This window comes from Hyperolius riggenbachi, chromosome 1, assembly GCF_040937935.1.
Source record: "Hyperolius riggenbachi isolate aHypRig1 chromosome 1, aHypRig1.pri, whole genome shotgun sequence".
NCBI classification, from domain to species: Eukaryota; Metazoa; Chordata; class Amphibia; order Anura; family Hyperoliidae; genus Hyperolius; species Hyperolius riggenbachi.
Genome location: NC_090646.1, coordinates 440,352,423 through 440,380,114, shown reverse-complemented (window position 1 = coordinate 440,380,114; position 27,692 = coordinate 440,352,423). Strand labels below are relative to the sequence as shown.

Here is a 27,692-nt window from a genome sequence, read left to right as displayed (position 1 = left end):
CATGTGTGACACCTTCTTGCAGCCTAGCTGTGCAAAGGGGCCCACAGTCTAATGAGTACCTTTAGGATTTCACAGGTCAATTTTACTCATTTGTTTTCCAGACTACACCTCACGGTTTTGGGCCCCTAAAATGCCAGGGAAGTATAGGAACCCCACAAGTGATCCCATTTTGGAAAGTAGACACCCCAAGGTATTCCATGAGGGGTATGATGAGTTCATAGAATATTTTATTTTTTGACACAAGTTAGTGGAAATTGATTTTTTAGGTTTTTTTCTCACAAAGTGTAATTTTCCACTAACTTGTGACAAAAAATAAAATCTTCTATGAACTCACCATACCCCTCATGGAATACCTTGGGGTGTCTTCTTTCCAAAATGGGGTCACTTGTGGGGTTCCTATACTGCCTTGGCATTTTAGGGGCCCTAAACTGTGAGGAGTAGTCTGGAAACCAAATAATTAAAATTGACCTGTGAAATTCTAAAGGTACTCATTGGACTTTGGGTCCCTTTGCACAGCTAGGCTGCAAAAAAGTGTCACACGTGTGGTATCGCTGTACTCAGGAATAGTAGTATAATGTGTTTTGGGGTGTATTTCACACATAACCAATCCTGTGTGTGAGAAATATCTCTGTAAATGACAATTTTTTCAATTTTTTTACACTAAATTGTCATTTACAGAGATATTTCTCCCACCCAGCATGGGTATGTGTGGAAAGACACCCCAAAACACATTATACTACTACTCATGAGAATGGCAATACCACATATGTGACACTTTTTTGCAGGCTAGCTGCGCAAACTTGCCCAAAGTCCAATGAGCACCTTTAGGCTTTACAGGGGTGCTCACAATTTAGGCCCCCACCAAACAATTCCAGGACAGTAAAACCCCCCAGAAATGACCCCATTTTGGAAAGAAGAGACCCCAATGTATTCCACGAGGGGCATAGTGAGTTCATATAAAATTTTATTTTTTGGCACAAGTTAGCGGAAAATGACACTTTGTGGGAAAAAAATAAAAAAATCCATTGCTGCTAACTTATGACAAAAAATAAAATCTTCTATGAACTCACCATGCCCCTCAGCGAATACCTTGGGGTGTCTTCTTTCCAAAATGGGGTCACTTGTGGGGGTCTGTCCTGGCATTTTAGCATCTCCACAATCATTACATGTATGGCCAGTATTAGGAGTTTCTGCTATACTCCTTATATTGGGCATACAGGTGATGCACTTTTTTCTCCATAAAAAAAAAAAATGAACGGCAAAGATTCTCACATTCGCATTGATCAATGTGGATGAAAAAATATCTGCAGAAATATGTGAAAAAAAAGAGGGGGGCATGGCGTTTGCCAGGACATAGGAGCACCGCCCACAAAATTTTCCAAACCCACTTTGCTCCTATGCCCTGGCAAACCAGATTAATCCATTCACATCGATCGATGTGGATGAAAAAACCTTTGCCAGTTTTGATACATAGTGCTTGCCAAAGCATAGGAGCTCCAACACCACCCCTCAGCTCATATGCCTTGGCAAACGTATCTTACTGCGGAGAAGAAATCTCGTCCTGCAGCGCTGCATGCACCGACTTGTGTGTAATCTGACAGGCGCGCAATGCTTCTGTCAGGATGCACCATCAGTGCTGCAGCTGGTTGGTCGATCAGTCGTTCGCTCGGTCCACCTGGAAGGGTAAAGGATGGAAAAAGAGAGAGAAAAAAACATACAAAAAAAACACGCAAGCAGCAATGCAAGAAATTCATTAACATTAACATTAACTTTCGTAAACTTTATTAAACCTTTTTAACCAAACAATAACATTTGGAACTTTTGCTTACCTGTTTTTTTTTTTTGTTTTTTTTTAACTTACCTTCCGAGGACAAACTTCTCCTTCCCCATGGGACAATGTGCAAAGCGCAAATCGCACAGAGATGTAGCAAAGTACACTATGCACTTTGTCCCAAGTGAAAGGAGAGGTTTCTGGCAGCCCTGTGTATTTGGGTCTCTCAAAAGCAGATGTCTTGTTTCACACACAGGAGTCGCACAGTAGCGTAGGTATGCACTAGCTTTAAGTCGAACACTTCCGGCGTAAGGGGGGACCGCAAAGTGGGACTTTCGCTAGGCAATATGCTGCAACCATCACTCCAGTGTATTTGGGTCTCTCAAAAGCAGATGTCTGGTTTCACACACAGGAGCCGCGCAGTAGCGTAGGTATGCACTAGCTTTAAGTCGAACACTTCCGGCGTAAGGGGGGACCGCAAAGTGGGACTTTCGCAAGGCAATATGCTGCAACACATCGCTCCAGTGTGAAAGAGCCTTGAGAGACTACTACCGTGTCTCACGTTCCCTACTCCAATAGCGAATGTGTTCGTGGAACTTTTCAAAACACTCCCCTATGCATAGGGCAGGCTGGTCAGGACAGTAGGGACAATAAAAAGTGGTGTCACACCTCATTCCATCCCTCTTACAGACACGACAATGTTTTCTTGGGGTGCGTTGACCTGGGGTACTCGGAAAGACATAAGCATAGTGTCTTTCATGTAGCCGGCTAACTACATTAGGGGGATTGGCCACGGCCCCTCCTGGATACAGGAGTTCCGTAATGATCTCTTCCTGAAATTTAAGGAAGGATCCTGTTCTCCCAGCCTTACTGTAGAGAACAAAGCTGTTGTACATTGCCAATTGAATCAAGTAAATAGCCACTTTCTTATACCAGCGGCTGGTCCTTCGGGAAACTAAATAGGGAGCCAACATCTGGTCATTGAAGTCCACCCCTCCCATGTTTAAATTATAGTCGTGGACGGCGAGGGGTTTCTCAACAACCTCAGTTGCTCGCTGAATTTGGACTGTCGTGTCTCCGTGAATGGTCGACAGAAGGTAAACGTCCCTCTTGTCCTTCCATTTCACTGCAAGAAGGTCGTCATTACACAAGGCAGCCCTCTCCCCCCGTGCAAGTCGGGTAGCAGTGAGATATTGGGGGAAGCCCCGGCGACTAGGCCGCACGGTGCCACAGCAGGGAATTCCGAGTATCTTCAAATGCTGATAGAGGGCCACACTTGTGTAGTAGTTGTCCACATAGAGATGGTACCCCTTGTGGAATAAGGGTGACACCAAGTCCCACACAATCTTGCCACTGGTGCAGGTAGTCAGGGCATCCGACCGGCTCCAATTTTGTGTCTTTTCCCTCATAGACCCTAAAGCGATATGTATAGCCTGTGGCCCTTTCACAGAGCTTATACAGCTTGACCCCATACCGGGCGCGCTTGGTTGGGATGTACTGCTTAATGCCAAGGCGCCCGGTAAAATGTACGAGGGACTCGTCTATACAGATGTTCTGTTCAGGGGTGTAAGCATCTGCAAATTTGGATGACAGGTGGTCTATGTGGAGCCGGTCATAGTCAGCGTGGCCTCTTTCATGACAGGTTGTATCATCATTAAAGTGCAGGAAGCGCAGGATGTCCTCAAAACGTGACCTGGACATGGCAGCAGAGTACATGGGCATGTGATGTATTGGGTGCGTAGACCAATAGGACCGCAATACATTTTTTTTAGTTAGACCCATGTTAAGGAGAAGGCCCAAAAAGATTTTAAATTCGAAAACTGACCTGTTTCCACCGAAAAGGCTGGGCATGGGAGCTGTTCGGATTGGCGGTGATAAATTGTGTGGCCTTACGGTTGGTCTCTGCCACGACTAAGTCATAGAGATCCTCGGTGAAGATCAGATGAAAAGCGTCTAGGGCCGATCCTAGATGATCTGTCTCCACCTGGACTCCAGACTGGGCGGTGAAAGGGGGCACTACGGGTGCGGCGGAATTAGGGAACTTCCAATGAGGGTTTGCCAGCACCTCTGGGAGCCTAGGGGTACTACGGGCCCGTGTTTCTGGTGGCTGCGACTGGGGTTTTACTGCACGTACCACCGAACCAGTTTCAACTGCCATGCTGGTGCTCGCCACTTCACCAGGGTCTACGGCAGTACTGGTTTCAAGTCCAGGATGTGCTGCGCTGTTGGTGCATGCCTCACCATCAAAATCTGGATCAGCGCTAGCACCACTCTGCTGCCCTTGAGGTTGATCCTGCGCAACCTGCGGTCCACTGACATGGGGTCGGGTACGCCTGGCGCTAGCAGGGACCACAACCTCGTCATCAGAACTATCGGTCAGAGAGTCACTGTCCTCTACAGGTTCATATTCTGAGCCGGATTCATCGGATGAGAAGTCCCAATCACTCTCACCCGACTCGGCCATAATACTGTAGGCCTCTTGCAGGGAATACATCTTTTTTGCCATTTTGGGCTGCTAAATTTAGGGGGTATTCCTCTGAGACCACCCAGGAAAAAAATGCACCTGTCTAGCAAATGGGAGTATTTGTTAAGTAATCAGCTGCGATTGCTCAGTTTTGATAAAAAAATAAATAAATCAAAACTGATCTTTATAGCGTCGCAACTATTGTGTTGGTTTTTTGCAGTGATCAGAAAACAAAAATTTCTTTCACTTGGTGGGGCGGGCTGAACGCAAGTGCGGCAGAACGATCAGGCCTGATCGGGCAAACACTGCGTTTTTAGTGGAGCCTACTCTAAGGTGACCCTAACGTACTTATATAGATCTGACTGCGATCAGTACTGATCACTTACAGATACTATATAGTACCAATGCTGATTAGCGACAGTGATGACGCTAATCAGCGACTTATTAGTGACTGCGGTTTAGTTGGCTGGGCGCTAACTACCTAACAAAGCCTAGCTAACTCACTGGCCAAAAAACAGTGCACAGGCAATAGATGTCACTCAGATCTCACTCAGACCTCGATCAGAGCTGTGACAGGCGACCAGATATCAATCACAGTGCCGCTGTCAGATTCCAACCAATGTAAACAGCAATTGAAATCACAGGGCAATCAGATGATCAAAAACCAATCACTAATCAATCAGATGTCAAAAATCAATCAGTGCACAGACAATAGATGTCACTCAGACCTCGATCAAAGCTGTGACAGGCGACCAGATAACAATCACAGTGCCGCTGTCAGATGCCAACCAACGAAAACAGCAATTGAAATCACAGGCAATCACAGATGATCAAAAACCAATCACCAATCAATCAATCAGATGTCAAAAATCAATCAGTGCACAGACAATAGATGTCACTCAGACCTCGATCAGAGCTGTGACAGGCGACCAGATATCAATCACAGTGCAGCTGTCAGATGCCAACCAATGTGAACTCACAGGGCATACACAGATGATCATAAACCAATTACAATGCAATCAATACATCAATCAACCAATCTGATGTTAAAAATCAGTGCACAGGCAATAGATGTCACTCACATGTCACTCAGACCTCGATCAGAGCTGTGACAGGCGACCAGATGACACTCAGACCTCAGTCAGACGCCTTGGCAGGGCAGTGAGGGGGGCTGTGGGGGTGATCAGCGGCGATCGCGGGGGGGATCGAGCAGGGAAACGTGCGGGTCTTAGTGAGCAGGGCTGCCGTCCTCTCTCCTGGTGGTCCGGGAACGCTGTGACCAGGAGAGGAGGAGGCAGCCAGTATAATACACGTTGTTTACATAACAACGTGTATTATACGCATAGGATTGGGCTGTTTGAATGATCGCAGCCCGCCGGCGCTGCTAATTGGCCGGCGGGCTGATGACACAGGGGGGCCGCACGGGATGCCGGGCGATGTGCGCGCGCATGTGCGCGCGATCGCCCGCATTGTGCATAGAAAGGACCTTCCGCCAATCGGCGTTAGGCGGTCCTGGGGCTGCCGCCGCGCCCACGCCTACTGGCGTGACGCGGGCGGCAGGTGGTTAACATCCTGTGCTTTCAAATGAGCTTATCTGCTATCCCTGCCATATCAGTCATGTGACACAGGGGATCCGCTATGTTAATGTAATTGATAGAATGAAAATGCACACAGTGCTGCACTGCTGTCATTGGTTCTGTTTTGTTGTGCAAAAAATACACGTGGAAACACAAGTGTGCTCCCTGTATTACATGTGTGGCAAAAGCAAATTTGTAAAAACTGAAATCACATGCAAATTCTCTTATCGGTGAAAGGTACCCAACAAGGGTAAAAAACAAAAAGACAAAAACAAAACAGGAAAGCAATACCTACCTAGACATAATAAAAATCAATATGGTTTTGTAATTAGTATTGTTCACTTTTGTAATACTAGAACACTATGGAGCAGATTTGAAAAAATAATTAGATATGTAGGAGTATAAGAGTTTTATAAAGGCATTATTCTTGACAAAGCGATCAGTAGTTGACATGTGCAATACTTACTTTATAATAGTTTTCATCAGACTGAATTGCTTTAGACAGACCAAAATCGCTAATTTTGGCATAATGCTGGGTCACTAAAAGTACATTTCTGGCTGCCAAATCCCTATGGACAAAATTCTTCTCCTCAAGGTACTTCATTCCCATGGAGACTTGATGAACAAGTTCAGTCACATTTTTATCAGTGATCTCCCTGGCAAACAGAGGAAAATGTAATCAGATATTGGCATGTTTCACATTCAGCTGTGCTGCTGACTTTTTCTCTCCAAAATAGTATTACTTTTATTGATTGCTGTGTATTATTCCATCTAGATTTCAATCAATCATCAAGTGTTTCCGCTTTTAAGCATTTCTTTGACTTTAGTCAAAATTTTGCAATGTGATATTGCAGTGTGATTTGTCTGCGATGGCGATTTCATTTGGGCAGCGGGATTTGCAGGCAAAAAACATGCGCATATGTTACTAATTGCAAAACGCGTAACCTGCAAACGCGTAGCCTGCACCATTTTCAGACGATTTCCCAGCGATCGCATTTCAGTGCTATAGAAGTGCTAAACGTGATCTTGGAAAAATCGCCGCAGTGTTCAGTGATGTTTCCACTTTTTCCACTGCGTTTTGCCCTTTCAAGTGTGAATGGGCCCTAAGGGTTGGTTCACATGCAAAGCGTGCTGCAAATGATCTTTTATTTAACATGCCTAAACTGATGTTTAATAAAAGAGAACCTCTATTTTTGAATATCTTGCATATTGTTAAACACCTATCATGCACAAGTGGGCCAATTTCTTTGCTTTATATTTACTGTTCTATTTGTTGGTTCCAAATGCAATGATGAGCTTGAATTTCACATAATCGTAATTTCGCATTGTAATTTGCTATTACAATGTGAAGTCGTAATGCAAAATGTAAAAAAACTTTTTTTTTATTTGTAACCGCAATCAGGAACTGTTATTTTGCAATTACGCATAATTTTTGCGTAATTTTGTGTGGACTACTGGACTTTAGCGTTGAATAGCAAAGGCCCCATACATGCTATTGTCACCTAAACAGCCAAGTATGTTATGGGAATAGTGGGTACAAAACAAAAACATTTTTCAACAAGACTGTGTAGTTTTTGAGAAAATGGATTTTAAAAATTCAAAGGAAAAATGGTTTAACTCAGTAAAATGACATTTCACAGAGTTTAAAAAATATTTCCTTTGACTTTTTAAAATTGATTTTCTCCCAAACTACAAGGTGCTTTTGAAAAAAAATGTTTTTACTTTCTCCCATTATTGCCCTTAAAGGGAACCTGAAGCGAGTCACATTTTTTAAAAACTAACACATGACATAGCTGCAAATGAATATTACATACTAACCTCACCGTCAGTTACTCTCAGAAGCTCACCATTTTCTTCTTACAGTGACAAGATTTTGTCAGAACTGAAATTTACCAGTTGCTGTCAGTTATACATCAGCAGCTGTCAGTTGTAACTGAATGTGCAAGGTAATGTCCATGTTTACCTATTGCTGAAGTGGGCAATATTAGTTTAACTGTGTGCTGACCAGAAAGCTGTTATGGGGTAATGGCCATTTTTAAAATGGAGGACGGAGAATTCCATTGATCACAGTGGACAAATGGGATGCAGGAGAGGAGAAAAAGATTGATGAGTAGACTACATGGGAGGTAAGTATGACCTGTGTATGGTTATTTAGATTTTTATTTTCAGTTCAGGTTCTCTTTAACATACGTAGCAATGTTGGTGATGGCAGAATGTATGGGGACTTTGCTATTACTAAAGTTGGCACAAAATTGTGCAAAATTCAAATGGATTATGCAAAATCGATTGAATTTCGAAATCATAATTGCACATGGCCGTCATTGCTAAATGTTATGTGAAATTTGTGTAATCGTAATTAGCAGATTATGTTCATCACTAACTGTATACAGCCTAGTTTCTCAACATGCGGTACGCGTACCCCAGGGGGTACTTCTGATGGTTCCAGGGGGTACTCGGGTTTGATATACTTAACCAAGAATAACAAATTTTGAGTTTTAAAAAATGATAAATCTTATATAAACAACACCAAAATAGTATTTTAGATAATTAAAAGCAATAGTTAAGGCTTGGAAATTGTTTGGTACCAATTATCATGTACTACAATTGAATATATATTTGTCAGGGGGTACTTGTGATAATGTTTACTATGCTAGAGGGTACTTAGTGAATTCAGGGTTTTAAAAGGGGTACATACCAATAAAATGTTGAGAAACACTGGTATACAGCATGCTGGTTATGTAAATCCCTTATTATGGTAAATGTATAGTGTTACTTAAGGGATTTAATTCCACCCCAAGGTGTTTGTTTTAGTCACCTCTATGTCTGCTTTGAATAGTGCTAATTTTTTAGGAAAGGATTTCCCATGCGTGCGGATGAGACGCACGCTGCCAAAGACCGGACTGGAGCCAGAGAGCAGGTGCACAACTGTACATCTGCACTGACGTCTGCCACCATCCATGTGGGGATAAAAAGCAGTGACGTGCCAATTGGTGAAGATATTGTGGAGGGGGGTGGACCGTGTGCTCAGATGAGACACTGCCAAAGACCGTCTGGAGGCAGAAAGCAGGTGCACATATGCACCGATGTCTGACGATATCAGCGCGGGGATAAAAGGCAGTGACATTCCAATTGGTGAAGATGCTGTGGAGGGGCACATGGAGGAGACGCTGCCAAAGACCGGGCTGGAGCCAGAGAGCACATATGCATCGAATGGATGTCTGCCACCATCAACGCGGGGATAAAAGGCAGTGAAAATAGATCCCTATCAGTTGGCTGCAGGAAACGTGAAGTAGGAGACTAGGAGGATGCAGGACTCTGATCCGGGACAGAGTAGGTGAGGGCGCTCTGGTCTGCACTTGCACTTCCTTCTGGGGGTACACACGGCTTCACATTCCGACTATAAGAAGCACCTCCTTTTTTAACAGATTTTTGGCAGAGAAAAAGTGCATCTTATAGTCCGAAAAATGCGGTACGTCATCTGAAGCTGAGCGCTCCTTATATAAGCAATTCTGCGTAGTTGCATCACTGTGGCCCAATTTGAGTGGTTTACTTTCAAATAAGGGGTGTCTCTAACTTTTTGGCCATTTAGTCTCTGAGTCTGTCTTCACCAACAGTGCAGTAGAGTAATGCAAAAAAACGCAGAGTTGCTTATGTAAGGAACGCTCAGCTTCAGATGGTGCAGTTATCATTGAAGTGTATGTCAAAATGGGTAAGACCAAAGATTTACATAAGTGACTTTAAATGAGGGATGATTGTCAGTGCAAGAAGAGCTATCTTATATATACATACATACATACATACATACATACATACATACATGCTGATGGCCCGGCGTTGCCCGGGTATGCATTTGGCTGGTGTTAGCTGCACACACTTTTTCTAACCCACAAATGCTCAATTACTTAATGACCAAGTTTGTGAGCTTTGCAGACTTTGGCATAAATAATTTGCATTGAAAGGAAACCAATCTCGTTGGCTGTCTTTGGCTCCACCCCTTTTCTGAATTTGAACCCCAGCCACCCAATGACCAACTGCACCAGGTTTGAGGCTTGTGCCATTAACAGTGCAGGAATGGCAGCAATTAAATACTCCCCTTGAAAATCAATAGGTAAATTTTGATTGGCTTTTGTAGGCTCCACCCACTTTTCTGAATATTAATCCCAGTCACCCAGTCAGAACCCTACCATTACCAGTGTAAGAATGGCTGCAGTTTACATTTTTCAAGTGAAATTTGTATTTGTCTCCGCCCACTTTTTGGTTATGGAGATGAAAAGTATCCTGTATGTTCCAGGTAATGTACTATTAATGTGCCAAATTTCATTCAAATCCGTTCAGCCATTGTTGCGTGAGTAACAAACATCCAAACTTTTGCATTTATAATATTAATGAGATATACAGTATATACACTTTTTTTTTTTTTTTCCTCAATGTGACAAGGTGTCACAGGTACTGGATGATATATACATTGCACCAGGGTTCCAGCACTTCAGCCTCGTTCCCATTGCGTTCCGCTCGCTTGGCCGTTTCAATTTCTGTGCATTGGACGTTTTTGTTAAGCGCTTTTCTAAGCGCTTTTGCAGAGCGATTGCATTTTTTCACTTCCTGACGTCAGTCAGGAAGTGAACTCTTTGATCCGGAAAAGAAAAAATACAATGTACTTATTCCAAAAAACGCTCACACAATTGCTGCACAAAGCGATTTTGTAAGCGATTTACGTTTTCCTATGCCTTCCATTGAGGTGGAATCCCCCTTTAAAAATTACCCAAGCACCGCTTTTCTGAGCGGATCGGAAACTACTACAGAATCATTGCACAAGCGCTTTTAAGGCGATTTTGGAAATCGGCAGCGCTTAAAAAATGTCAAAAACGCCCCTAGTGTAAACGAGCTCTTCATGTGTTAGAAGGCAAAATCTGCAAGGAAAGGTGATTGCAAATCTCCTGCAAAACTGCTGAACTGTATGTTGCTCTACTGTATTTTTCCACTGGCTGTGGTCATTGTGTTTGTGTTACTTGTGTGGCTAGTTCCACCCAGTAAGATAGGCAGGAGCCAGACTGTTGTTTGTTTTTGGTTTTGTTTGTTGTTTTGAGCAACTTACAAATAAGGCACTAGCAACAGACTGGTCTTCACACTACAAATGTGGCAGTGCTCCTGTCTCTGCATGTCTAAGGCCAGAAACCCACTAAGAGCGATATTGCAATTTGAAAACTTTTGCTAATGTAATGCTATGGGGTGTGATCCCACTTAAGCAATGTGATTTTATAATAATCCCCCATAGCATTGCATTAGCAAGAGCTTTTTCAAATCACTAGCGATTAGAAATCGCTCCTAGTGGGTTTCTGGCCTAAAGCCTCATCTACACGATACGATTCTTTGTGCGATTCGATTACGATTCTATTTACAATCCGATTAAATCTGACATGTCCGATCGGGATTCGGTGTGTGTGTGTGTGTGTGTGTGTGTGCGTGTGTGCGTGCGTGCGTGCGTGCATGCGTGCGTGTGCGTGTGACAGTCTCTCTCCCCTTCAGTTTTCTTTCTAAGAACAGACTTTTACAGTGATCATTAGGCAAACAGTAATGTCTAAAAGGCCCGTGTGCCCTCTGGTGGTTATAAATTTATATTGTGGAGAATATATTATGAAAACATTTATTTTTAGATACATCTTAAACTTCTGAGAAAAGATACAGCATGAGAAATGTTTATGAGAATGAAACTTGTTTGTAATATTGGCCTTGTGTACATTGCTCTTACGATCTCTTTGAGCCATACCTGTTTTTAGAGAGGAATTTATTTAGTGGTCCTAGTTCTGCAAGCTCCATAACCAGCATCCACGATTCAGCTTCACAGACTCCAATCATCCTGACGATGTATGGGTTATCCAGCTGCTGCATGACCCTCGCCTCCGTCAGCAGCTCCTCCCGAGAGTCCTGAACATCAGAGTTGCTGCTCTCATTCTTGAGAATTTTCACAGCCACTTTCTTTTCAGATCTGCAAGATTTCATAAGTTTTCAGTTAAGAAAGGGGCGAGGGTGTTATTTACAGAGATGATGAGTAGCCAATGGGAGACCACAATCAAAATGGACATCACAGTGATAAATGTCATGACTCAACAAATAGTGAAGCTGGAGGATAAGCTTAACATAACAATGTACTCTGTACAGTGCTGCTGAAAATGTGAATGCTATATAAATGCATAGTAATAAAATGGTAGACCAATACACTATGACTTTGGTAGGGATTATATTGTGAGCTCCTCTTGAGGACAGAAAGAGACACAGTGGCGTAGCAATGGGGGGTGCAGAGGTAGCGACCGCATCTGGGTCCTTGGGCTAGAGGGGCCCACCCCTAAAACACAGTATTGGCACTCTATTGGTCCAGTGCTGATAATAATCACCTCTATAGTTGATTTGAATAGTAGTGATCATTAACAAACTGATCCCCATTCCCTTCTTGCACCTCTGACACTGTAGTTATCCTTGGCAGATTTTGGTGCACCGTATCAATTATGTATAGAGTGCCTGGGAGGCCCCTATGCTAAACATGCACCGGGGCCTACAGCTTCTTAGTTATGCCACTTAAGAGACATGACTGTACACTATAAAGTCCTGCAGAGAATGTTCAATATAAATATATAATCCTATACAATAAAATGCAAGTGTCCCTGCGTCATCAACAACTGAATGGTTGTGTGTCCCTGGCTTTTTTGTAATGAGCATGTGCGCAGCCAGGGCAGTTAGGACACAGGGCCGGATCTGACAGCTTGCTGTGCATGATTCACAGAGGTTCTCATTGCATTGTGGGAAATTACAGCTTTTTCCGACTGCCAAGCAAGCAGCTCCCTGTGTGCATATACTTCAGACAGTGGTGGGGAACGAGCAAGCTGGGTGCGTATGTGCGCGCATTGCGGGGGGTAGCGGCTGTGACCTAGCACCCGTTTTGTACTAGTAATAAATATGGTAGCACATTAGACTATCACTATGGTAGGATTAGAGTGTAAGCTCCTCCGAGAATCTCAATGAAATGGCTGTGCACTTTGTAAAAATCACTGTGGAAGATATCAGTGGCACATGCTGTATACAGAATAATAATATTGGTATGGTAGTTTTTTTTTTTTTCCTCTGCTACATGACGAGCAGTGATAATTGCTGGTATCCCATTCATGTATGAGACATAAATAGGTTAAAGGCTACATGAATACAGTGCATACAAAATGCAGAGATGGTTCTCTTACACTTGTTATTTCATCTTTTTGGATCCACCCATGATCTTTTGACCACGCCCACTCACACGGGGGCCCCCACATTTATTCTGCACAGGAGCCTATTCTTAGCTTTGTCTGCCACAATATGTGAATGCTGGTGTGGTGAGCACTAAGCAATTTTCCCATTGCTTAGACCAACTACTGTATGTAGTGTGTTAGTGCAATCCACGTTACCTAGATCCTGTTCACACTATACCTGTTGCTGCGCACATTAACAGTTCTGTCAGTCAACACAGATCAAATCTAAAACAAGCTTGATATGCACATTAATAGTTCCTGCTATACCACGGTTATGCCACTCAGCTGATTAGCAGTGTGCATGATCTGCATCTCATATAGCAGTGACAGAGTTCACCCCTCTGAGCCCCACTTGGTGCAGGTTGTGGGAAGAAGCACCCTATGTCAGAGTGTCCAGCGCTGTACAGTGTGGTGGTAGACACCACTGGACACACAAATGCAGCTGTAGTCCTCCTGACACAGGTGGTGTGATATGGGGCCCAGTGAGGTGAGCTGGAATGGGAAATACAGCAGTGATGAGTAGCATGCAACGATTTATTGTAATGAAAAAAAATAATAGCTTTAGATCTAATCCTAAATAGAATGTTCCTGGAGTCTCATATTGTGATTTTGGATTTAGTGGGAAAAACTGTTTCCAGATTGAACTCTTTTTTTTTTCAGTTTTTTTCCTTTTAGCTGAAGCACCTTATAAAGTGATAACATGTTTAGCCTCCTATGAGTGGTGATGGTTGCAACTGTATTGCTTGGCTAATATCCACATTGCTAACATAACCTGCATTACGATATTTGAACAGCATGTTTTAGGGCTGGTTCACACTTGAGCCCTTTTTCAGCACTTTGCTGATTGCCTGCGATCAGCAAAGTGCTGCTGCTAATGTATTCCTATGGGATCATTCTCACTGCAGCATTTTAGATTTGCATAAATCGCAAATGCGCTGCATGCATCCCTTTGGGGGCGATTGTGTTGTGATTTTTGTTCTCTTGAAGGAGAATCGCAAAATAGGGTCGCAAAATTGCGTTTGCTGCAAGCCCTAAGGCTAGGTTCACAGTGGTTAGTTGCATAATGCATGTGTTAGGAGTGTGAACTGTGATTGAGACTGGACATAGACTTTAATACAAAGCCTGCATGCAGCGAATTAGAATAACGTGATTAGATACAATTCAGTACTGTGAACAGGCCCATAAAATTGTATAGTCAGTGAGTTGGCATACAGAATTATTCTGCAATGCAACTGAGCACTGTGAACTAGCCCCAAGCAATCTGATCTGATATGAACCAGGATAATATGGCAAATCCCAATCACATACAGCAATATCAGACAATTCAGACAAGCCTCAGGGGGCCGCATTCGGCCCGCGGGCCTTAGTTTGAGGACCACTGCTCTAGATTGTAAGCTTGCAAGGGCAGGGACCTCCTCCTACTGTTTCTCATACTGCTGTAATTCACCATATGAACGTGTACCAATTTTAGTGATCTCTCAATCCACACATTAACTATGTATGTATTAGTACCTGTATTACTGGATGTCATGATTATACAGTGTCTCAAACGTCTCATGTTTATATGTTCCCCAATGTTTGTTTTGTACTATGTACTGTACTGCAAAAGATGTTGGCGATGTATAAATAAAATAATAATAGAAAAAAAATGTTTAATTGATCAAGTCTGTGTTTGCTGAATCAGTGAGTACCCCTCTGGAAATGCCTGAAAATCTCTGGAGATGCCTTAGTTATACTATTGGACAATGGGAATAGATTTTCTCAGCATTGTTACACTGAAAAAAACAGCTATTATACTATGAGAAGAAACCTTTTGTCAGCATTTTGCACTTAAAGTGATACTGAGCAGGTTCCAGAAAACAGAATTTGTACTTAACCTGGGCCTTCCTCCAGCCCATTGTAAGTCGTGAGGTCCCCAGTGTCCTCCTGGCTCCTCTCCTGGTCCCATTGGCAGCTCCGTTAATTGTCGACTTCCGCCTTAAGTCGCCAGTACGAGTCCCCACCGTGCATGTTACACGTCATCACGCTGACGGCTACTTATCATCACGCCGGCCAGCGTGAGAGTCCTGCGCATGCATGGTTCAGAGTTACAGAAGCCCCAGGTCTTTTTTTTGTGGTGGAAGTCCACATAAAAGCCTTTTCCTGTCTTGCTTTAGAGCCAACTCTTCCATAGAGGCAAAGGGGGCAGTTGCCCCAGGGCCCCAGAGCCTGTAGGGACCCCCCAGGGTGTTTCTCCCCTCCGTTCCAATAATGGTGACCCCATACATGCCTGAAGGGAATGAGGAAGAGAGGTGCTGTGGGGAGGAATCAGGAGTCAGGAGCATAGAGCATGGTGCTGCTGTTACGAATCATGTATTTCCTTCTCCTGCCTGCTGGTGGCAGTATTTACTTGGTCTATCCTGAACTTTCACTGTGCCACCAGCAGAGGGCTTATTGGACATGTAGCAGTTCTGCCTTCCTCCAGCGGGTGGCCGTGTGATACTTATGCAAAAGACTTGCAGTTCTATGTCTGGCCTGCAGATGCCTCTAATGGGACTTCCTCCTAGTCCTTGCCAGAACTTCGTTCATTATAGGTCTGAGTCTCTGGACACCTCTGATTACCTGATACCTGATTCCTTGTACCCTGTTCTTTGATCTGATTACCTGTTGCTGAACCTTTGCTTGTCCTGACTCTATTTCTGTTCATTCCTCTGTGACTTGCTTGTATTTACTGCTGCTGACTCTGATATTCTGTCTTGACCAGTCTTTGTCTGCTCTCTGTGATACTGTGCTATTGTATATATTTACTTTGTACATATTTGTATATATCTCCTGCACACCGTTTGTAAATAGATAGATAGGCAGGGTTTTGGCTGTATGTGTGCACACTGTTTTGTTTAGTTTGCATGCGATTCACTGTATTTGTTTGCATATGGTTGTATCTTATTTGCATGATTTGGTTTATAATAAACACCTTTTGCACACTTCAATTCCTGTTTCAGTGTCCAGTGTTCTGCAAACTGTGGTCTTTTGTACAATACTTGTTTGTTCGGTAACAGCTGCCTCCTGTGTCCTGTCTGGATTAGATAAGAACCCCCTGTGTGTACACTCTGCATTTGTAAGGGATAGGAGGAGGGGAATAATGGGGTCTCCAACAATGCTTTTGGGGACATATGATGGGCACCTAATGATTTTGTGTGGTAGGATGGGTCCTGGAGTTGGCTCGGGGGCTGCAGTGGGGGTGTTGCTAGGTAATGTTCACATATTACTTTAGCCCCATTGTAGCTAGCCTAGAACCGGCACTGTTTCTGCTCCTATGTGGGCAAACAGCAACATTCCCTCTTGATGTGTTGACGTACCATAGCTGCGGTTGCTATTGGTGATGCTCCTTCTAGTCTTGTCGGTACTTATGTATTATCCAGTCTGGAACGTTCGAAAGCTTTTTGTTAAAGTTCTGTTTGATCCCCTTAGACAGATCTAACCAGATCCCTAAGAACCAGTTAGCCAGATCTAACCATTTTTGGAAAGCTGGAAGTCCTGGCTTTACTTTGCCCTGGGTCCTGAGTCAATGCGATGCCCCATTCCCAAGTCAGGGGGGATGGGTTTACCCCTGCATCTAGCTGCAGAGAGCACAGTGGAATTGAGTTTCCTGTCCATGCCAGTAAGACAGAGAGGAGACGAGGGTGCATAGCTGCACTGCTCCTTCATCTGTAATGAGACTCGGGGCACTTGAAATAAGTTTTGAAGACAGATTTATGCTGCGAAGAAAGAAAACCTACCGGGTGTGTTGCTTATCATCATGTCGGATTCATCCCGTACTTCTGTAATTGCACTTTCTGCAGCCAAGTTCAGGGGACACCCCTCCTTCAAAACCCCATAACTTGGGAACTGAGCATATGCCAAATTCGGCTACAAAGGGCACCTGGTGTAGCTCATATGCCAAATTTGGCTACAAATGGTGCCTAGTATAGACTAAAAACTAGTTATAGTTTATAATAAGGATGCTGTAGCCGAAAATCTTGTTGCCGAATTAAAAATATGGGCTACAATGGTGCGCCCTTTTGTAGCTGAATCAAAAACCTTGTAGCTTAAAAAAAAACCTCAGGCACCCTTTCCACCACCTTGTAGTTCATATTTGCAGAAATAACATTGAAGTCTATGGAGGCACACTTTTAACACAGATGGCTCAGGCGCCCTTTTCAACTGATCCCCATACTGACTTGGGACCTGGTGCAACAAAAAAGCCGGGACTTTCAGCTTTCCAAAAATGGTCAGATATCCCTGGGGAAGCAAACAGAACTTTAACAAAAAGCTTCCAAACGCCATAATATGCAAGTACTGTCTTGTCTGTCTGGACGTTGCCATCACTGTGGTTAGGATTGGCAGACTTTCCTTCCAGTCCTGCTGTGTGGACATTACCATAGCTTTAATTGCTTTTTTAAAATTGTTATTGATTACTGTTTACTTTTTATAAAATGCCCATTTTAAGAGTAGCAAGTTGTTTTTGTATGGACCGCTGCATTAGGTGAAGTTGGTACTCTAGCATTTTGTGTCATGCCACCTCTTACAGAGCCATGTGAGAAGGTTTTGGGGAAACACAAGAAAGAATTATAATCACATCACAGCTGGGCTCTTCTACTGACCACATATGATATTGCTCCGTTGTTATTGCCTGATGAAGCGGGATCGAACCTGCGAAAAGCGTTGCATATTTGGAGTTCATAAATAAAATATATTGACTGTCTTTACTACAGTCGTTGTGTGTCTACTTGGAGGAGGTAAGTCCACCATTACCTCCTCTATTTACCAAGAATTTGTTTTTTAAGCTCATTTAGCTTCCTTTTATCCTTTTGGCGCCTCTGTTCTCCTGCATGACTTCAGTCAGAGCACCTGATCTGCATAATTCTTGAGGGGCTGTGGCTAAAAGTATTAGTATAGTATAGAGACACAGGATCAGCAGGAGAGTCGGGCAACTGGTATTTTAAAAGGCAAAGAATCCATATCCTTCTCAGTTTAGGTTCCCGTTACCAGGACAGTGGAAGCATGATGGATGCAATCATGGGCGACCGCAGCAAATTTTACGGGGGGAGGGGGTCAAGATTATCTGAGTATAGACAGGGGGTGTGGAAACAAAGGATGTGTGGCCATGAGATACTGTGGGCGGAGTCATTGTACATGGTTCTACCAGCAGTGCACCTTTTCTGCTTGAGGAAACAATAAGGCTCTAAACACCAGACATACAAGACATAACCAGATAGACAGGGGCATTGCTAGGGTTCCAAAAGATCCAGGGCACACCGAAAAATGGACCAGAATGTGGGTGGGGTTGTGGGTGGAGCCAAATTTACATGAATTTATCAATGGTGGGACATTAGACTAGGATTATGGTAGGGATTAGATTGTGAGCGCCTCTGACGATGTTCAGTGACATGACTATGAACTCTGTAAAGTGCTGCAGAAGATGTCAGTGCTATTATACATTAATAATAATAATATGGTGGGATATTTGACTATCTGTGAGTGCCTATGGAAGGATTAGATTGTGAGCACCTTTTAGGAAGTTCAGTGAAATTATCACTATGTATATACACATACATAGTGACCCCTGCCTCCCCTCCCACTACCAAAAAACAATCATTGATCGCTCCCCCCATCTCCCCTTCCAGTCAGACCCCCAAAAAACCTATTAGCGCCCACCCGAAAAACATACTGAATGGATGCCCCATTCCCCCTTCCTTCCAAAACCCACAAAACATACAGGTAGGCTAGCTACTCTCCCCTAATTTCGATCCCCCCCCCCCCCCCTTTCCACATCCCAATAAAATATAAAAGTCTCAAGAACACTAAAATAACTTACATTAATTGTGACTGTCTCTGTCGGTCTGTGACTGAGAGGCTGGCTGAGGGCTGAGGCTTTTCTCCTGAAATGACGGTGGCTGGGAATGGCAGATGGGGGTGGGGCCGAGTGAGAACGCACATTTAGAGCAAGGAGGCGGCTCTGCTGTCAGCTGACATGCCATCCAAATGCATGTCAGGACTCATAGCCTAGTCTGAGCTGCAGTACCACATGCAGCCAGCAGATGGAACTCTGCCGGGCGATACTCCCGGGTTTGTTTGGCCCGGGGGTGGCCGCTGACCCCTCTTTCCTTATGCTGTGGACACCCATGGATACATTTTTACTTTTAAATTCCTGAATTCAGGTTTAAGTGAGACATAAATGTTTGTAGTTCATATCCTAGTCCCCTATGAAACATTTAATTTTTAATTTCATTTTTTTTAAGTACCTTGTGATTAAAATTCTAACTCTAATGCTGGTAATACACCATGAGTTTTTTTGCATATAGATGGCTTGATAGATAATTTCCGACATGTCCAATATGATTTCAATCATTTTTCTGATCGATTTTCTCATAGAAGTGAATGGTAATGGATCGAAAAAACGATATGAAAATTGATCGGCCAGTAAATCTACCCAAAAAACTCATTGTGTATTCCCAGGATAAACTTATTGCCACTATACTGTGCCAGAATAAACAAAACAAAACACAAACATACATATTTGTTTGCTCTCTTGGTTTGACTTCACTTTGAATCTATGCTAGTTCTTTGTGTATATTTCCTGATTGGACAATTAGCATATAACTAGGTTTTCACTAGTCTGAATTTTCTACTTTGCTAATGATATTGGTCTCAAGCCTGGGCTGAGAAAAGAGGAAGGAGAGGTGCAGAGTTAGCAGCTTAGTCCTGTAAAGTTGACAATTTATAACGTAACAGGCAGAAAGTGTGTATGATCCAGTACCACCCTTGCTATGCTGACATGTTTTCCACACAGGAGGCTATTTTAGGCCCCACCAAGATCCCCAGAAAAAGGGATTGACTTTCTTGATAAAGAGGTCCACCCATGCCCATGCCTTCTCCGGGATGTGGCATAAATAGCCCTTTGCACAGGGGCATTACTGAGTAGCTATAAATAAATTGAAAAGAGTAGTAGCGCAATGGTAGACAAAAAGCAGCCAAGGTGAGCTCGGGGCCAGTCCTCAAGCCCTAAATGAAGAGTACAATGAAAACAATAGGAGCACCTGGCGCTGAAAAACGATTGCTAATGTAGCTAACGATCATGCATGCAGACGACAGGCGGTGACGTCACTACTGGCGGAAGCGAAGGAGACGGTTTTGGCGTCTCCGTGCGATCTCCTGAGCACATCCACCACTGCGGACCCCGGACCATTCATCCCACTGCATGGAGGACAGCACATACATGTAGGGAGGTATTGCATATACCCCCTAGAGGTACTGATTTACTTAAATTTTTTTCCAATTTTTTTTTCTCCGGAACACTGATTCATCTATAAGGCTAGTCCATATGCCTTTGCATTAGACAGCATTCCTGGACTGATTTAACAGATCACACTGATCATTAGCTATATTGGCAATCGTTGTTTTTCAGCGCCAGGTGTTCCTATTTTCATTACTGAGTAGCTGCTGTCTTCTTTCCTACCTCTCTTTTCTAGGTTCATCCTATTTTACCCTGACAGCTGCTCCTTTCCCAATTCTCACAGGCAGAGAAGTCCAGCAGGGATGCTGGAATCTTTCATCCACTAGTACTGTTTCTGCTCTCTGTCCTCCGCTGCTGTCAGACTCCATCTTGGTCTTGTGTACATTACATGTAAGGGAGAGGTGGCTACACCTCTTACTGGGTGGTAGTTATACTGGCCATAGCTCCCAACTGTCTCTCTTTTTCAGAGAGAATGTAGCAGGGCTTTTTGGTGCCCACCACATGCCGCGCAGTGACGAAGCTTGGCTCGTCTATAGCCGTAATACTATAGTCCGCACCCCGCGCACGGGTAACTCGGGGATCCAGCGGTTGCCGGATCCCACATTTTTCTCCCTCTGAGTTGCTAGCTACGACTTGGAGGGGGAATAGTATTTAACACCACCCCAAAGTCGTGCAGCAGCAGGGTGAGCCATCATTTGGCTCACCCTGCACCAAAAAGCCCTTTGCGGCCAGATGCCATGTACGCCTCTTTGGGAACTAAATCCCTCTGTCCCTCTTTCTTCCTTATTTATCCCTCTTTCAAGACTCCTGTACAGAGCTATGTAAATATTTGTATTTTTCTCCTAAAAATGTGTTTGATAGGTTCTAAACATTGGTATTCACAGCGCAGGTGTGTGCCTCTGTCTTTTTACTTTATGATGTGTGACTTTCCACTTATCACCACCTGTATATGCACTTACAGTGCAACGACATAAAACAAGGAGGTTCAAGAGGGTCCTACCCTCTTCTGGCGTATATCGCTTCCCACCCAGTGTGGTACTTAGTCTTGTTGTTTGTTCCCCTGAAGACGGCCGATTGCCGAAACTAGTCGGGACAAGAGCGGGCAACATACGTCTGGGTCGCAAAGAGAGGTCACTAAGTACCACACTGGGTGGGAACTAGCGATATACGCCAGAAGAGGGTCCTAAGTGGATTAGGACCATCTTGAACCTCCCTGTTTTATGTCGTTGCACTGTAAGTACATATACTAGTGGTGATAAGTGGGAAGACACTCATCATAAAGTAATAAGACTGAGAGGAATATACCTGCGCTGTGAATACTGCATCTTTACTTTACTTGGATAGAAGGATTTATCCTTACACAGCTGCACTACTGTTCTTCTTATTCACCGAGATTGGGGTGCCACAGTTACTCCAACATATAGATTCTAAACATTATTTCTATCATTTAAATTTATGTATTTCCTATTTTGAAATGTTAAAATGAAGGAGAACTAATGAGGATAGAGAGCATTACAAAAGTGCATATTTTGCCTCTGAATTCTTTCTGGTAGTAGTGACCAGGGGTGTGATTAGGGGTGTGGCAGGGACGTGCCCTCAAGTGGGAATAGTGGTGTAATAGATAGCGGAGATACCGCCGCAGAGGCAAGCGGCATGGCGGTTATCTCCGCGTATCAGCCGGCGGCCTCAGCCGCGCAGTTACATGCTGGTGCTCTGCCTGGTCCTTCTATTGCACATGGATTGAGGGCTACGCGCGCGCGCATGCCAGGTGACAGGACCTTTATGCGAATAGAAGGGGAGTCAGTTGATCTGCCAGGTCAGCTGACTCCAACAGTACGCTGGATTGGCTGAATGACTGGGGCGGCGCTGTGGAGCATTTCTGTATATATAGTACCAGCCTGTCAGTTGCTCCATGTCTGCTGTTGCGAATGCTAACGTGTTAGTGCTCAGACCTTAGTCAGATCCAAAGTGTGCTAGAACCAGCTGGAGCTGGGGATCTACACTTAGCCAGATTCTGTTGATAGCTTAAAGTACTAATTGCATTGTATTATCTGTTATGACCACCTGCTTGCCTTGACTATTCTCCTGCTTTTCTGATTCTGTACTTTCACCTATCTGATCCAGTTGCCGACTCTGCCTGAACTTTAACTCTGAGCTAGCCTTCTGTCTTTGTACTGTATCTGTCCGTACTCACCAGTGGGTTAGCCACTGGTGAGGGAATCTAGTTTTGTATCACCTGCTCCTCAGGTGAAACCCTGACTGCAGCACAGTCTTAATCACCTGCCCCTCAGGTGATCATTACTTGCAGCATATTTGTAAACACCTGCTCCTCAGGTGTCCACTGGCTGCAGTACAGTCTTAACACCTACTCCACAGGTGTAAGCCCTGACTGCAGTGCAGTCTTAATCACTTGCTCCTCAGGTGATTCCCGGCTGCAGTACAGTCTGAGTCTCTCGCTCCTCGAGTGATCTTAGCTGTACTGAATTACGTATCCAGCTTGCTGGGCGAATACTCTTGTATTCTATTGAGATACTTATCACCATCAGCTCCTCTGGGGTTTCTCTATCATTACTGTTGCACCAAACATCTGTCCTTACATTGGTTATCCTGGTTCTGGCTATACTAGTATTATTGGTGATTCTGCAGATCACACATAATCAGGTATAGCATCTGTATTATCGGTGATACTGCAGATCACCAATAATCAGAGTATCTGTTCTCGCTGACACCAATCGTTACAAGTGGCCACACTTGTCATGTTGGGTTGGTGGATGTAGATAATTTTGGTGGCTGCACAGAATTCAGGTAGCAATCATATTGGATGGAGAAGAACCTGCAATTTGGATTTCATACAGTTTCAGGGCAAAGAAGAGCCCTTTACAAATAAATTGATAGTGCTACTGGGACCTTAACAGTTCATAATATTGTCTAATTGAACCAGTAAAGATTCCCTTTTCATTTCAGTCTGAGACTTGATTCCTGAGATCTCCTGAGCAGTGAGCATGCAAAATCAAACTGTGCACAAGCATGGTGTATCTCAGTAATGTAGCCTCTGATAGATCTAAAGATGACTGTTTCAAGCTGCTCTTATCTTAAAGTATGCTCTCTCTAATTTTCTTTGTGTGAACCAGTGACAAATGTATACATTGTACACACATACAAGGACTCAGTCCCTCAGGTGACCGTTCTGGAGCCAAGTTCTGTACAGGCTTGAGACTAGGGATGCTCATTCAGATTCCACGGAAATGCAATCGCAGAAAGCGGTAATACTAGTGCGGTAAGCGGATTTTCACAGAAGGTGCAAACATTTCTATGGAAAATCAGCTTACCACATTGTTAATTTTAACATCACTTTTCTCAAACTACAAGATCTTATTGCAAAAAAATTCCCTCTTGTTTCCACTCTCCTCCTTAAAGTGAACCTCCAGACTAAAAATCGACTCAGCAGCACTGAAAAGGCCTGGTGTTTCTTTAACAGTTTCACAGCATCAGAACTTTGTTTCTCTTATACAAGCCTCATTTTTAGCTGCACAGAAGAAAACTGCCCGGGCATTTTTCCCCTGATGCTGTGCAAAGCATGATGGGATTACTGATGATGTTGCTCTCGTTCTGCTGTTTTGGTGCAAATTTTATTTCTTACATTTTGAATTTGACATTTGAAGCCTAGGGAGGGGTGATCAGGACACAGGACAGTTGGAACGGTGTCTCATGCTCCCTGTCACCTCCTTTCAACCAAAAAGATGGCTGCCCATATGACAAAGATGTCTGCCCCCATGACAAAGATGTCTGCCCCCATGACAAAGATGGCTGCCCCCATGACAAAGATGGCTGCCCCCATGACAAAAATGGCAACCCCCATGAATCACAAACATTTGCCTGTTCTTTTAAAACAGGGTGAGTAAGAGATTATATTACCTATCTATTCTAATTAACATAACTAATGTAACTTAATGACAGTATGTTTGTTTAGGCTGAAGTTCCCCTTTAACATACCCTGCAAATGTGATGTTTCTAGCACCTACGGGGGCTTTGCAGTCAATCGCTTAAGTCGGCAGCCTTTGACTCAGAATGAATAAGCCAGTCGGAGAATGAAGAAATTTCCATCTAAATCCGCATTCTCTGATTGGCTTATTCATTCCGAGTCTTCTGACTGTCATAAAATTACCGCATATCAGTAACGCGGTTTTTCTGCATTTAACATTACAGTAAATGGCCGCAAACTTAAGGTGGCCATACATGGTACAATTTTTTACTTTTTTCGAGTAGATAATTTAGTTCGATTATTCCGTTAGATTGAATATAAATATTTTTTTCAGCTTGTCCGATCCGATTTCTCTCGAAAAAAAAAAACGTGATAATCGTTTGAATTTCTTGATCAAAAAATTTTTTTTCAACTTTCATTCAATTCAATAATTTAGATCGAATAAATGGGAAAATCCAAGGTTTTTATTGTATCGTGTATGGGCACCATAAAGCGGCTAATAGCAAATCCACCGTAGGCGCTAGAAACACCAAATTTGCAGCATATGTTAAGAAGGAGAGTGGAAACGAGGAAAAAAATTCAAAGACCTTGTAGTTTTTCAGAAAATTGATGTTAAAGTTGGCGGAAATCCACATTGGAATGCGGAAATCTGTAACAGTAATCGGCAATGGCGGAAAGTGGATTTTCTGTGGAAGCGGAAATTGGCATTTCCAACCTACCTAAAGTGTATCCGAGGTGAACTTTTACTCATTGCATAATTGTGTTCCTTTCCTATTGTTAATAGGGCATTCCTCAAGCCAAATTGTTTTTGTTTTAATACTCTAATTTCCTATAAACTAAAAAAACCACGCCCACGGGTTTTCAGAGAGCCTTGGCAGTAGCAGCAAGGGCTCATGGGAGCTCAGTCTGGCAAGGAGGAGGGGGAGGTATTACTAGCCAGGGATTTCAGAGACAGAGGGGAGGAGGAAGGGGGGGAATTAGGTTTTTTTCACAGGCTGAGTGCTCAAGATACAGATAAGCCTGCCTCTGTGTAATGTTTACAAACAACATGGCTGCTGTCATTGTATCAGAGGAAGAAATAATCATTTTCTATTAAAGCTGTTTGCAGCTAGATTTGCTGTGTAAACTATCTAAACTTTAGATAAGATATATAGACAAGTTACTTGTTATAGTTAGTTTTTCATCTCAGATCCGCTTTAAGACACAATGGGCTGTATTCACAAAACTTCTCATACATACCATATCAATTATCACCTTTGTATGCTGGTGCTTCCCAAAGAGTTTGGAGTCTATTGAGTGTACAGACTGCCTACTGATCAATACAAGCTCCCATGGTCCACAACAATAGAAGTGGTAAAGCCTACTTCCTCTTCACCTTTGTAGAGAACCCTTGTCTAATGTTATTTACAATTGACTCCTCCCCACTTTTGATGGCCAGGAAGATGTGTTAATTTAAGTAGGCCTCAGTTATTTGGCCTGAGGTTTATGTAAAAGGCTTGTCCGCAGAGTATGCCTTTAAAATAAATAGAGTTTCTTGTGATGCAGGCAGGAGCATCTCAGTGTCTGCGTGTAGCAGATGATACACGCAGATACCGAGAACATGTTCCTGAAAGAGAACCCGAGGTTTGTTTAAAGAATGTTATCTGCATACAGAGGCTGGATCTGCCTGTACAGCCCAGCCTCTGTTGCTATCCCAAACCCCACTAAGGTCCCCCTGCACTCTGCAATCCCTCATAAATCACAGCAGTGCTGTGAGGCTGTGTTTATATCTGTAGTGTCAGTCTCAGCTGCTCCCCCGCCTCCTGCCTAGCTCCGGTCCCTGCCCCCGTCCCTTCCCTCCAATCAGCAGGGAGGGAAGGGATGCAGGCGGGGACTGGAGTTCTGCAGGAGGCGGGGAGAGCAGCAGACTGACACTACAGAGATAAACACAGCCAGCTCTGACAAGCTGTTTGTCAGCAGCGTGGCTGTGATTTATGAGGGATTGCAGAGTGCAGGGGGACTTTAGGGGGGTTTGGGATAGCAACAGAGGCTGGGCTGTATAGGCAGATCCAGCCTCTGTATGCAGATAATATTTTTCAAACCCACCTCGGGTTCTCTTGAAAGAAGGCCACAGGCCTACACTGACCTCAACATGTACACCACAAGAACAGTAAACATAGGCCATGTTTTCTAAATACCAAATTCCAGTAAGTAAGGGAAAAGTGACATTAAATATTAATCGAGTAGGTGGGTATTATGACACCACGAGGGGGCTCAGCCAATTGTCGGGTCTGGGGGATGGCGAAGATGAGGTCACATTTAACTCTTTCCTAGTCGGTTTTAAAGAAGCGGACGAGCTGAAAGGGCTCTCTCTGATTCCTGCTCTGCTTCCTACTTCATGCTACCTAGATGCTGACTGGGACCTCTAAGTATTTTCATTCTTCATGTAATCTGATCTAATGTATGCTGTACATAGGCAGTCTAGAGTAACGTAGTCTAGAAAGAAGGTAACTGACTAACAACCAGGAGGGAGGTTAGTCAAGAGCTGTAACGCCAAGGACTTAAACATGGGAATCTTGCTTTGCTAGGATATGATGAACTATATCTGTATATTTGTGTAGTGAATAAACTCCTTAAATACTGAAGAAGCCTGAGAAAAGTCTATCTACTGCTTGCTGTGTTGAGAGTCAAGTTATCTCACAGTCTGTGAGACGCAACTGTAAGAAGTTGCTGGTGCTGGATCTAAAGGTGATTTATAGCAGTTTATAACAGAAGAGGAAAAGGTACTGTATGGAGAACATATGGTGGAACCTTGAAGCCCCATTTAATAAGAGAACCCCAAATAAGTTTTCAAGGTATTCCACAGCGAAACAAGCGGAGTAGACGCGGACTGGAAAGCTTATCAAGCTGATGAGTGGTGTGCGTGAGCCAGCACAAGAGCTGCAATTCGAGGAAATCAGCGGCGAAACTCTTGGACGTTAAACTTTAGCTGCAGGTGCACAGCAGTTAAAAGCCTAAAACAGGATCGCAGGTTGCTGGAACGCTCCGTAAGTAAAGGACAAGACAGGGTAGAATACACAGCAGAAACACTGGTATAGATGAGGAATAAACTAACAGAGGACAGGAGGACAGCTGCCTACACAGGCAAGGCCCTGAGGCCTAAAGCTGTGTAAGCTTGCCTGCAGCAGCAGCTGTCTCTATGTAACACACAAGCTACTAACTAAAATACAATCTCTATCTAGCTAACAACAATATAGGTGTATATAGCAGGTGTATGTGAGCAAAAACGCTAGGTAATTGACCACTATAGAGCACTTGCTAAGCCAAAGCACAAAGGAGCAGATCTCTCTCTGTACAAGTCTCAGGCAAGGACGGAAAAACCGAACA

General features: G+C 43.6%; 1 protein-coding gene across 5 annotated transcripts in view; it reads right to left on the bottom strand.

Annotated features, from left to right (window-relative positions):
* Positions 1–27,692, bottom strand: part of SYK (spleen associated tyrosine kinase) — a 218,170-nt gene that overhangs the window by 18,158 nt on the left and 172,320 nt on the right. For all 5 annotated transcript variants that reach the window (XM_068237920.1, XM_068237926.1, XM_068237936.1 and 2 more), the window contains 2 exons: positions 11,580–11,798; positions 6,279–6,468 (listed from right to left, as the gene is read on the bottom strand). In XM_068237920.1, coding sequence (XP_068094021.1) covers positions 6,279–6,468; positions 11,580–11,798 — 409 coding nt within the window. The remainder of the gene's footprint in view (positions 1–6,278; positions 6,469–11,579; positions 11,799–27,692) is intronic.